Raw genomic sequence first — 13,053 nt, 5'->3', positions numbered from 1 at the left:
GTCATCCGTCTGCAGCGTGGGCACCCTTCCGTCGTATGTCATTCTCCCTTTTTTCGGGGGGGGATAGTACCCGCTTATAGGCCAGTCCGCCTCTGATTTTAAACGGGCTTCCGTCATCAATTCCGCCTGCAAACTTCAAGAGCATCTACCAAACTATTCATGAAAAGTAGGAATCATAAAAGCAGAAGAATCAGTACAAATTCCAGCGATACCACTACCTTATCCATAAAATAAAGTTAACATTGGATTATCAAAATGATGATGGTATTTTGAAATTCATGGACAAGGCTCTGACAGGAGCAGGTCCCCTGTAGTTGGGGAGTATTGTTCATTTCACTTATATTTTGATGCGACTATGATGAATAGAGGCCATACAAAAATGGTCGATTACATAGAGTAAATGCTTTGTGAAAGGTGGCCAGATGATAAGGATTATTCTCCTGTCATCTTGGCATTCAATATGGGGAAAATTTTATATCGAATTAGCTTTATTATTAGCAGATTACATATATGTATATTGAATAATTCAAATTTAGTCTAAAAAGTGTAGATGGTTTATTAGTTACTTGATTAACAGGTGTCTCAATAGTTTTGCACATTCGATTGATTCATGCTTATCCTTTTAGTAATGTATCTTGTAACAAATGGGTGTAAAAGAAGAAACTGATTCAATGAGGTAACAAAATACAGACAAAGTAAATGGAAACATGGCAGAAGCCAAAGTGGCATCCCTTTCTGCCAAATTAAACTTATCTGTGTAATGATAAGGTAAGGTTTCCGAAAATTAGGTGAAACTCTTTATGGAAGCTTACTGTGGCTAATGTGGTAAGCAGCTACTACAAGTTGAATATAGAATGTCCTTGTTTCCCACTAGGAATCATGTGCAGCTGTATGAACAAGAATGAGGACGATGCCGATGATATTCTTCTCTTTTTGTTAACGTTGCAGAGCGAAGAGGAAGCGGTACTTTGAGTACCCCCTTTTGGAGAGATACATGCATTGCAAGCAAAACTCCTACTTCCTCGTGAGCATGCTTTTCCTGCGAGGCTTCCTCCTGCTGACCTTCATGACGGCTGCCTGTCTTTATCTTGCCTACTTCCACCTGTCTGCCTTCCTGCAGGATGAGTTCAGCTGTTTTGTGCGTAGCGGCATGCTACGGGATCAGAACTGGATTCCCGAGCTGGTTCAATGCAAAATGATTGGCCAGTTGGTCTTTCAGGTTATAAGTGTGGCTAATGGTGCCATCTATGTTCTGTTGGCACCAATTGTCCTCTTCAGTGTCATTCGGCTCTTCGTTTGGGACACCACCTTCATCTCTGTATATGAGGTCCTTCCAGCCCTGGATGTTCTCAACAAAGGCAGGCTCGGATGTCCCTTGAATGATCTCAATGTGCTCCTGCTCTTCCTGCGGGCAAATGTTGCACACCTAAAGTCGTATGGGAAGGTTAGGGCTTTGTGCTCTCTGGCACCACCGATGGTTGGTAAAACTACAGCAGGACAAGGACTGAATGCAATGCTAAGCCAAGAGGAGATAGAAGAGCGGGAGGAGGCTGCAATGGAGTTGGCCGAGGAGGTGCAGGAAGCCAAAGAGGAAGGAAAGTTCAACCTTGTGGATATCATGACTATTCTGGGAGCGGCGCAGGGAAGAATTGTAAACTGCAGTGAACAGAGGCCAATGGTGGAGGAGAATATGAGTTTTGGTACCGTAACATTGATCTACACACTTAAACGCATTCTACTAGCGGCTATTCTCACCTACATCATTTGGGATGCACAGAAAATCATTAAGTTTTAAGGCAACTATCAATGTTTTAAAAAAAATTTTTACATATTATATGCAACTGTGTTATGGCGATCATTGTTCTGCACGTTTTTTAGTCTGTATTTTTCTGCTTTAGTGCTTTCCACACTTCCATACATATCACCTTTATATGTCAGAGTGAAGAATAATGGTGAATGTAGAAGAGATGGATTTGTAGTCATTCTAACTACCTCTCTGTCTCTTCACAGAGCCAAACCACCAGGGGTACCATGAGTTGAAGGAGACTACACCATTTAGTCATTACTAGGCCTCCTATGGACTGAATCATAGTGAAAAGCTGGGGCAAGGAAGGCTTTGGACACTGTGAGGGGCATATTCTGTCATTTGCTTGAGTCAGAAAAGGTGCGCTGCTGCGCATTTTTTGGGGCTGCACAGGTTCTTCTGTCGACGTATGTTACTTACGCGCCTTCACACACTCTGGAATAAGTCTTCCGTCAGAACTTCAGCCATGTATTTTTTTTTCTGTTTAATACTCGCTATACTATGAATGACCAGATAGGCTTGCGAGTGAAACTCCAACAGATTTAATGTGAGAAAGATCCACATAAGCGCCCATGGAGCCTTATCAACCACACAGATGCGGAAGGTCTTACTTGTCCAAGCTGATTCCCTGTTCATATACCATCTTAGCTAACGCTCACAAACAATTTCTCTTATGTGTACCAATCTGGTTTTACCTGGTCTAAGCTACCGTATTTTCCCGACTATAGGCCACAACTTTTTTTCCCATGTTTTGAACGTAGGATTACGGAGCCACTAAGGTGACATGGAAGTACAAAAAAACCCAAAACTTTGTGTTCCCTCGCAAAGATTGTGTTTGCGAGGGAACGCATTTTTAACAATGCGTGTTTATGTACTTAAGGGTCATTTTCCGGGTAAACAAAAGCAACAAAGGGAGCGTTTTCAGCCGTGGGTGGGTTTAATGGAATTGCTTTGAAATTCGCTTGTAATACAAAGACCTAAAATCAGTTTTTGATATTAAGCACGGTTTCTCCATCTCTGACGTACTGTCGTCTCTCAAACAGCTGCGCATTAGAGGCTAGGCTAGGCTAGCTGCTAAACTGACCCGGAAGTACATAAACACACATTTAAAACAAAATGCGTTCCCTCGCAAAAAACTTTGCGTTATCTCGCAATTTTTTCGAGGGAACGCAAAGTTTTTGCGAGTTAACCCAAAGTTGTTTTTTTTTTTTTTTTTTTACTTCCATGTCACCTTAGGGGCTCCGTAGCTTATAGACCAGTGCGGCTATTCTGTGGATTTTCTTCCACCCTTAGGGGCGCTCTACCCAGAATTACAGTACAGTACAATTCAATACAATACAATAGCCATTAACAGGATGTGACTGCAGGTGGAGTAGTTCAACAGGCGAGGGCGCTATGCACTAGGTTATTGCATTAGGTGGTATGTGGTAGGAGGAGAACAATAAAAGGTGGTGTTGGAATGTTTTGTAGGTCTCGAGTCCATAAGCCCAATTAGCAATTTACAAAACAACTACTTACTCAATGCGTGTTCGTTTTATCTTTCAAGAAGGTATCCAATATAAATAAAGACTCACACAAATCGATTGAATTTTCTCGTCAGTTTTCTTTACCATCTCTGAAGTTCAGGAATCATACAATGATCAGATCTGGGCAGCTTTTCCATCCTCGCGAATGCTCTCACCCGAGACGGACGAGGGCAGAAAAGGGGCGCGGTCTAACATGCAGCCCTCATATTTATACTGTCTTCAAAATCCAAACATAATGTGGGTTGGTCTCCTCCCTGGCTGATCTTCACCAGCTGGTCCCATGCTCAGATCAGGGCACGCTGACTTTGAACTGATTAAGGGATGTGTAATTCCCAATTTGGTTTTTGCTTCACCTGTTGGCTAATATAAAGCCATTCCTATAGATTCAGATCCTTCAGAGGCCATTAACTGACAAACCGGGGCGGCAGCGGGCATTGAAATGATGACAAGTACTGTTTATTTTCTCTTTGTTCTGTTCCGTTTTAATCAGCAAAGTTGCTGCTGTGTTAAAAGGCGCTGTTAGGAAAGAATCTATTCAGGTACATACAAACATACATTTACAGTTCAAAATCGTTCTGGAAATACAGTAAATATCAACATTTTCAACATAGATGTGTGCGGCTTATATAAAGGTGCGGCTTGTATATGTTTTTTTTTTCATGAATTTATAAAAAATAGAATGGGTGTGGCTTATAGTCCGGAAAACACGGTAAGTATGCATTAGGGTCCTAGGAAAAGGTGCCAAATGTTCAGCTAGCTAACCCTCTAATTATGTGCCAAAAGCCTCGTTTCCACCGGTGGTATCTCATCGTCTCGCTAGTGACTTCATGTTAGAGTGACCATAGCTAGCGTGCACTGCACACACTGACAAAAACAATGAAACATCTTTTCGTTCCTCGAAGACCCATCCAGCTGCCTCGGCACATCTTGGTCAGCTAGTAATGTTAAAAAGGTTTGCATTGCCTCAAAAGTCCAAGTATTTTTCTCCTTGGTAGCCATTCTTTTTCCTCTCTTCATCGTTTGTCGTTAATGGGGGCTGTTTTCCCGGTTTGGTGGTTTGCGCAGCTGGATATTTTTGACAATTGTTTCGGACCAATCACTGGCCTGCAAAATATTAACGTCAAATTTTAGAACTGGGCTACTTTTTAGGACCCACAAAGGAGTAGGTCCCAAAAAAAGTGAGTAGAGTCGAGCCGGGTAGATACCATTGATGGAAACGAGTCTAAAGTGGCCTAAATCTAGCACCAGGTGTTGTAAGTACAGTGCCCTGTGAAGGTGAACCATCATATTGCACGTTTTCAGTTATTTGCGCTGCTTCCGACGGCTAGTGACAGCCATTACTGGCCGATCAGCCGACTCCAGCTGACATGCCAAAGGGGCTCATATAAACTCACCGACGGCCCACTGAGTCCTTGCTATATGACGCTGACATATCTTATTATTTGGTGAACAAAGGAGAATACAGAAATAGGGGACTTATTTCACCTCCGAGGAACATTTCCACATGCTGATGGGGGCATAGAGTTTGAACACGACTATCACAAACAACTATACAGACATCGTAATGGTGCCATGAGTTGGATATTGACCGATTTGTTTTTACTTCCAGTTGAAATCTGTTAAAAGTGACCCACCCTCATGTGTTCCTTGACTCAATAGTTGCTAAGCAAACGGCTGATTAACACTTACAAACATGGTCATGAGCAGGGGCGGAGCCATGGGTGGGCCTGGGTGTGCACTGGCCCACCCAGATTGACAGACTGCCCACCCAGTGAGATTCATGAAAAAATATATACTTTTACATTTTTAGTAAATCATCAAATTATTATTTTTTAATTGAATAATAAGAATGGCATAATTGTGGTTGTCTAAGGAAGATCTGAACTTCATATTATTCGGTTTGTTATTTTATTTGAATATACGATGTGGATTGTGCGAAGTGACAGAAATATTCAGACCCACCTTGATTTTTCTCAGCCATTTTCCCATTAGCCACATTCTGGCTACGCCCCTGGTCATGAGTATTCTGATTTAATTCCTATTATTGCAGGGGTCTCAAACTTGCGGCCCGTGGGATGACATTTCACCCCCCAAGCCCCAAGTTTAATGTTAGTACCCCCCCCCTTTTTTTTTTTACCGTGTCGTTGCCCTTGCCGTTTTGTACTGTTTTTTGTTGTTTTTTAAAAATCACTCACGCTAGTCGGTCAGGCTCATGACCACTTTTGGTGAAATGCAATTGCTAAGAGACACCAAGTGCAAAGAAAAGATATACCGTCAGCCGGTTCCAGTCATGTCTTTTTCAAAACCTGCCGTGAGGAGAGTGGTTAGTGTTGTTGTTGTTGAGCACAGGGGCTGCCCGTCATATTTTTAATGCACAGAGAAAGTTGTGGTGCTTAAGAAATCAGACGACATTATTCAACTAGACATGCTGAGGAGTATGCAAAGACGAGACAGAGGACTGGGTCACGAATCTTGTTCACATTCTTAAGAACCATTGATGTTGTGAACTGTTATTAATGAAGATTGAGAAAATTGGATGAATTATACTTCTTTTGAATACTTGAATCCCTTTCTAGTGGAATACTTGATGTGTCCCATACACACCCAAACTATCTCTAGCGGCCCTCACATAAGTTTAGTTGGAGGCGCCCGTTTTTATTTTGTTTATTCAGGACAAAATGCAAAAACACATGCTCCTCCAAAGTAGCTTGTTATATGAGCTGCACACGTCACTGGCAACAATTATCATGACTTTCATATCCATTATGCTACATTTTAAAGTGTAACATTTTCACATTTCTCATGAGAACTCCCCGAGCCGTAAATTACGGCCACCCTTAGATGACCCTCAAATTTCCAGGTTAAGCATGGTGGTTGTGTCAGAAGTCTGGATGGGAGAATCACCGCACTTTGAAAATACGCAAGCCAGTTGCGTAAAACAAAAATGACTAAAACGTGAATGGGAGAATATGCCCCTGAATTAAGTGTATCCACAAAGCATGCAACACAAATTCATTCATGTCATAGTCAAATTATGATTGGAGTTTTTTGGATAAAAATGACATTGTTACACTTTTTTTGTGCATGTTTATCCCTTAAGAGGCACAGTAGTCAACTGGTTAGCACATCCGCCTACAATGCAGAGGTTGTGGGTTCGAATCTGGCCCCAGCCTTCGTCTGTGGAGTTTGCATGTTCTTCCTGTGCCTGTGTGGGTTTCCTCCCACATTCCAAAAATATAATGTGTTGACCTCAATAAAATGACACATATGATTATGTATATTTATAATTTTCTGAATAAACAATATTTGAGTTGATACAGTTGTATTGTATTTGAAGTGGTCTCGATTTTTTTGTTTGAAGAAAAATAAAAACAATTAAGTGGCACTTATGTATGCAAATGGATGTTTACAAAAGATGTTTGAAAAAGCAACAGCTATTTGTATATATGTATATATTCTTTATTGAAAATGGATATTCATCACACATCGCTTAGCATCTGGAGTTTAATTAAATATAATGGCAACAGTCTTTTTCTCAATGTGGCTCCTTAGTGCTTCTTTGTGGTTGACTGCAGCTATTTTTTGGAAGCTGATTATAAGACAGAATGGCTCCTCCATTGATGACTTTCTCTCGGGGATCTGTGTTACAGCCGTAGCTGTTGTAAAATGCACTATATAAATAAAATTGTATTGTATAGTAATTTTCCCCCCAACTGCATGCCTTGATAAAATGTAATATCACATCATCAGCCTGTACTGTGAAATCACTTCAGATGGGCAATATATAACTTTTTCAAAACAAATTGTGAATGTTGTTAGGAGCATGTGAAAACATGTAATTTACAGTACATAGTTTTTAGTGTGATTATAAAGTTTTGTACACAAGTAACATTTTGTACACAAGAGAGTTACTGATGCTTCTTCAGATGATAATTTTGCACATATTTAAAATTTGTCCAATGATTCAAATTCAACTTACACATTTACGTCACTGGTTTACGTCAGCATCGGGCTGCTTGATTAAGCGATTTTGAACCGTAACTGAATTTTATGGATAAAACGATGTTAAAAACTATCAAATCGGCACGGCACGTTCGATTCAGTTATTTTTGGTGTATCTAAGCCACCGTAGTTTCCTCTGCATTTCCGCTTCCTCCCACGAACGCACAGTCCGAAACAACGACAAGATCCATTGCTACAGGCGATTCTGCTATTTACTCAGGCAAGTGAGCGTTTAGTTAATAAATCGGGCAAAAATAGATCTGTAGTGTAGTGTGTGCCCCGCATGTACAATACAACCCGTGAGCAAGTAACTCAACGTTTCAAAGTCGTCCCTTTTTTTTCTCCTCTACAACGGACTGCTGGTCCAGCCGGACTACATGTATCCGTACTTAAGCTTGACAGTGCATTGTATTATTGAGTGACAGTTTTGCACTAATCATTGATTTATGTTTAAGTAAGACAAGGGAGAAAGGTGAAATGCTAGTCACTAGCTGGTTGGCAAAATTACTCGCTGACAGACCGGTTTGCAGACTTGACTGTCTACCTTCTCACATGTTGATGATTTCATTTCAGATGGTTTATGTTGTTTCTTCTTTCATTATTGGTTTAATCAAGAACAGATCTGAAAGCTATTGTGTAAGTAAAATGCTGTTAATCCCAATGGATTGTTCTGTGTGTATTAAATGAAATTGACTGGCATTTTGAGTTCAAAGAAAGAAAAGTTAAGTTTAAATACAAGACATTCAAAGTACTTCATTTTTCATTATTTTTTATTTTACAAAGAAATCGTAATCGTAAAATCGGGTTTGAGAGAAAATAATCGGGATTTTCTTACTAGGCAAAATCGAACAGCCCTATGTCAGCATATTGCCCTACTCTAGGCTTAACACATGTTATTCACATACACATTTTATACAACTAAGTCTCTCACCTTCACACCCTTTCGGGGTGTACTGAATCTTACAAAAGTTGTAATTTGCCCGTCCATATCTGTATATAATCATACACATTTTCGAATGGCTGCTGTCACGTGAATGGAAATCAGCGATGTACGGCGGACATGTTTGAAAAGGTGTTTCCACTTTCCACCTGTAGGATTTATAGAGAGTGCATGTTTCTTTCGAGACTTTTCACGTGTAATTGGAACGATACAGTCGTGTAGTGGTTGTCAATGGATGACTTTCTTTTAGAATCTATTATTACACTGGATTTAGAACCAAATATTTTACCCCTGCTTTCGTGGAGGAGGTCCGAATATTAGTTTGCACGGTCCTATGCCGGGTTTTTAGTTTGTAAATTATTCGCGTTTTCTCTGCTTCACGTCTCTCTGCCACCAAGTTTGCGCACGTTTTTGCACCCTATCCTTCAGTATGTAAATCAGCCATATGTGTCTTCTGGATGACATTGTTCCTTGTTACGGGAAAACGTGCAAGCCAGATTTGCATGGATTCTGGGCATTTTAATTGTATTTCACAGCCCCACTGAAACAGTTACAAAATGAGTCACTATTGTCAGTGAGCCATGGCATTGTTACAGTGGGGACTAAAGGCCTCTATTAATTCAAATGATCATTATTTGTAAAATAAGGCACCCTTGTTCTAGATTACTTTGAAATCTTAGATGGATGACAAGAACAAATAACCCTATAAATACAACTAATTATTAAAAGGGACTAAGACAGAATTTGTCACACTGTAGTACTGCACCACGCTGTGCAAATGTTTCACTCTTCATTCATGGCTTCTTTTTTCTGAGAACAGTCTTGGTTTACCACCTCGTTCATTATGTATGGATAAAATCTGTGAATCATAGTGCCAGTGCTACCTCACTGTCAGGACAGTGTTAAATTAAATTAGTTGATGCCTACAATGGGGTTTGTTTGCTTTTCAGATATCTTATTTCTGTATCAATGAAAATCACTTTTTAAGATGTAGCAAGCCATTTGAAAAATGACTGAAAAATTTGCCATGCATCTGATTATTGTAACATGCATCAATTTACCCCTTGTTAAGTGTCAGCTCTGCTGAAAGATTTGTATTCACTAATCCCGTCTGTTTTCTCCATATGTTTGTCATTTTTAATGCCCTGGCACAAAATGCAGCCATTCCTTAGCCATTCCACATTTTTCCTTGACAGATTAAACTGTCAAATTGATTTAGTACAATGATATGATCAGTGTGAGATGTGAGATTATACCGTATGATAATAATAACAATTCAATTAATTTGCACACAATTGAGATTTTCAGCTAAATTTTGCTTGTACTTTTCTGGGCATTATCTTCTTCCGATAATAAACATTGATTCCCAGCTGTCTTGGGAATACCTCGGGATCTCCAAGGAGGAGCTGGACGGTGTGGCTGGGGTGAGCGAAGTCTGGGCTTCCCTGCTTAGACTGATGACCCCGCGACCAGACCATGGATAAGCGGAAGAGAATGAATGAATGAATGAACGAACGAATGAATCAATGTACTTGCAATGTTATTACAACACAAAACGATACACGCAAATGTTGTCAAAAGCATGCAAAAATAATAAGCTGTAGGGGTAATCTACAATAAATTCATTCTTCACAGATCTACTAAGGGAATACTGCCTAAAACACTCACCTAAAATTTGTGAATGAGCCATGTGTGGGGTGAAATCCAGGTCCACTTGCTTGCCTTTGGATTGCTTGAAATCAGGCAACAGTGGGGGTCCTGAAATACTTGCTGAAAATGTTTATGTGGCATCTGTGGATGCAGCAATAAATAGCCTGGGAGGCTTTTGTGAACAATTATGAACAATTTTTTTTATGTTAATATTTTGAAACATTATAGCACGACATAACTTTCTGTTTTAAAGTGAAAAGTTATCAGAGGCAGAGCCTGGCCACCGGATTTGTGTCTGCTGTGTTATTCAACTCAAACGACCTCCATTTACATCATCGAGGTATATCAGCTTTAGCATTACTGCATGTGAAATCTGATGCTTTCACTTGCAATACAATCATTGATGGGCTGCACTCACTAAATTGTCCTCGTGATTTTAAAGAAATCCTGAATTTAATACTCATTGTACTATGATTAACTCACTGAAGTTGATTTTAATTAAATTAAATTACTCAGTTTTACTTATTCAGTATGCTTAAAGCCTTTTTGAAACCTCACTGTAGATCCTATAAAAACAAAAGAAAAAAAAATCCATTCTGTTCTCATTTCGGTCACATCAGCTAGGCCTGTTCTCTCTTTGAGGTGTCACATTTAATTTAATGTTATCTTGCCTCCAGAAATGCAGACACTGGCTGTGTCACTGCTTTTGGTACTGTTCTGACTTTGAGCGGTCAATGGTGAAATCACATTTGTTAAAATGGAACACCTTCTATGCGGCAAAGTCAATCAGGGTGAGCCAGTAGAAACTTGCTCACAGCACTCTTCTGGTTTGGAGAGACTAGCATAAAGCAAAGCTGTGTCTCTGATAAAGGTTTAGATTCGTGCAATAATTATGAAAATGTGAGGTTCAATTACATCTTAAAATAAAAAATACAAAATTTAAACTTAAAGTGGAAGTCAACCCAAACATATTTTTTTCAAGAATATGTTCCCAGCAGGGGCACTAGTTGAAACACGGCATTCTGATAAATATTGCATTTGTGGAATAAGTGTTAATGCACTCGTGTTTAGCCATCTCTGGGTCCGATTCCGATTGGCTCAGATTCAGAAAACAGGTCAGCCGTGATTGGTTGTTGTGAACAGTTGTGATGTCATTTTCAGTCGACAGAAGACAAAATGGCCGCCCCCAAAGATGGCTAAAAATGAGTGCATTTTGCTGCTTAACTTATATTCCACAAACGCAAAATTTAATCAGAATGCCGTGTTTCAACTAGTGGCCCAGCTTGGAACATATCCTTGAAAAAAATACGTTTGGGTTGACTTCCGTTCTAAAGCTTTCCGCGAACCATGGCATTCTGATCAATATTGTGTTTGTGGAAAATTAGTAAAGCATTAAAACCCGTTGTTGTCAGGGGTGGCCATTTTGCCACTTGTTGTCGACTGAACATGACATCACAGTTGATTGGGCTAATGACCAATCATGGCTCAGCTTTAGAAAACAGGTGAGCTGTGATTGGTCGTTACCTGATTCCTGAGCAGTTGTGATGTCATTTTCAGTCGACAGAAGTGACAAAGAGACAGCTAAAAACGGGTGGATTTTGGTGCTTAAAGTTGATGTCAACCCCAACTTTTTTATCTTCAAGAATATGTTCTATGCATGTCCACTAGTTGAAACAATGGACTCTGATTACTATTGCATTTGTGGAATATGTGTTATATGGAATATGAAGAGCGGCAACCAATTCAGGGTGTCCCCCGCCTACTGCCCGAAGACAGCTGGGATAGGCTCCAGCACGCACCGCGACTCTTGTGAGGATAAGTGGTATCGAAGCGGTATCGATAATGGATGGATGGATGGATGAAGCACAAACAATAGTCCGGACCCATCCCCAGACCCGAAAGCAGAGGGAGGCTACCCTATCATCCACCGGGTTGAACACCAATGTACAGGCACCATGCCGGGGGAAAACAAGTATGCCCACATTTGCTCAAGCCATGTGTCAAGGCGAATCCAACTACATGTAATCCAAACTTCTCGACCTCACACACCAGCTCGGGCTCCTTCCCTACCGGAGAGGTGACGTTCCACGACCCTAGAGCCAGGTCCTGTAGCCGGGTATCAGACCACCGAGGTCGCTGCTTCCGGTCTCCACCCAGCTCACATTGCCCCTCCCACAGGTGGTAAGCTCTTGGGAAGAGAGACCCACATCGCCCTTTTGGGCTGAGCCTGGCCGGGCCCCATGGGTGCAGACAGCCACTAGGCCGTTGCCAACGAGCCCCACCTCCAGGGTTGCACAATACCGTTTTGCTCTTTTAACACCATAATACCAAAAACATTTTTTATATTGCTCACAGTGGTGCTTTTATTGTTGCCTATTTGACAGTTTTATGGTTTTATTAGGGATGTGGGTAGTCGGGTCATAAAGCAGACATCAAACACTTTTTGACATTAGCGTTTTTCTGTTCTCTCCACTGCACCTTCTTGTGTTTCTCTTGCAGCCCTACAGTGTTTGCTCATAAAAGTACTTGTGAGCATACTTGGCATATTAAGTTTTGAACAATTTTTCAGATTCTGCCAGCAATTTAGAAGGTATTTTGTCAATGCAAGTAATTGTAGCACTTGTGCTTGCAGAAGAACATTTCTCTTGAGTTTCTAATACAGTAGCTTGTATAACACTGACATCTGCTGGGACTATGTTTTGCAGCTGGTGGCAATGGCAATATTGAATATTGAATGAATTAGCTAGGAGGTGAGGGAATCTACTCAAGAGACACGGTATATAAACATGCTTCCCTTATCTTACTGTTAGATACACCTCAATTTGCCCTGAACATAGTTAATGCCCGGAGACTTTCATATTTGTGTAGATGAGTGATCAGGTATCATTAAGACCCAATTAAGGCAAATTTGTTGTCTATTTCTTTATGAATACTAATGTCTCACTCTAGAGGATTGTGAGATACTCGATTAGACAAGCTTGAGCGATGGCAACTCACCAATAACTTCATCTGAGATAATTGGGCAAAAAAGTAAATACCGTCTCGCTCCTGTCAACAACACAATCGATCAATCATCTCACACAATCCCCAGAGAACAGCAAATGAATCCCATCTAGTTCACTATGATGTTA

At 40.5% G+C, this 13,053-nt stretch overlaps 1 protein-coding gene across 1 annotated transcript in view; it reads left to right on the top strand.

Annotated features, from left to right (window-relative positions):
* Positions 1–2,884, top strand: part of LOC147132825 (pannexin-3-like) — a 13,279-nt gene extending 10,395 nt beyond the window's left edge. The window contains exons 4-5 of the mRNA XM_086012618.1: positions 949–1,700; positions 2,011–2,884. Of these exons, the coding sequence (XP_085868744.1) occupies positions 949–1,700; positions 2,011–2,069 (811 nt within the window). The 3' untranslated portion in view covers positions 2,070–2,884. The remainder of the gene's footprint in view (positions 1–948; positions 1,701–2,010) is intronic.
* The last annotated feature ends 10,169 nt before the right edge of the window (positions 2,885–13,053 follow it).

This window comes from Filicampus tigris, chromosome 17, assembly GCF_054856515.1.
Source record: "Filicampus tigris isolate MCC_2025a chromosome 17, RoL_Ftig_1.0, whole genome shotgun sequence".
NCBI lineage: Eukaryota > Metazoa > Chordata > Actinopteri > Syngnathiformes > Syngnathidae > Filicampus > Filicampus tigris.
This window is presented reverse-complemented; position numbering and strand designations above follow the sequence as displayed.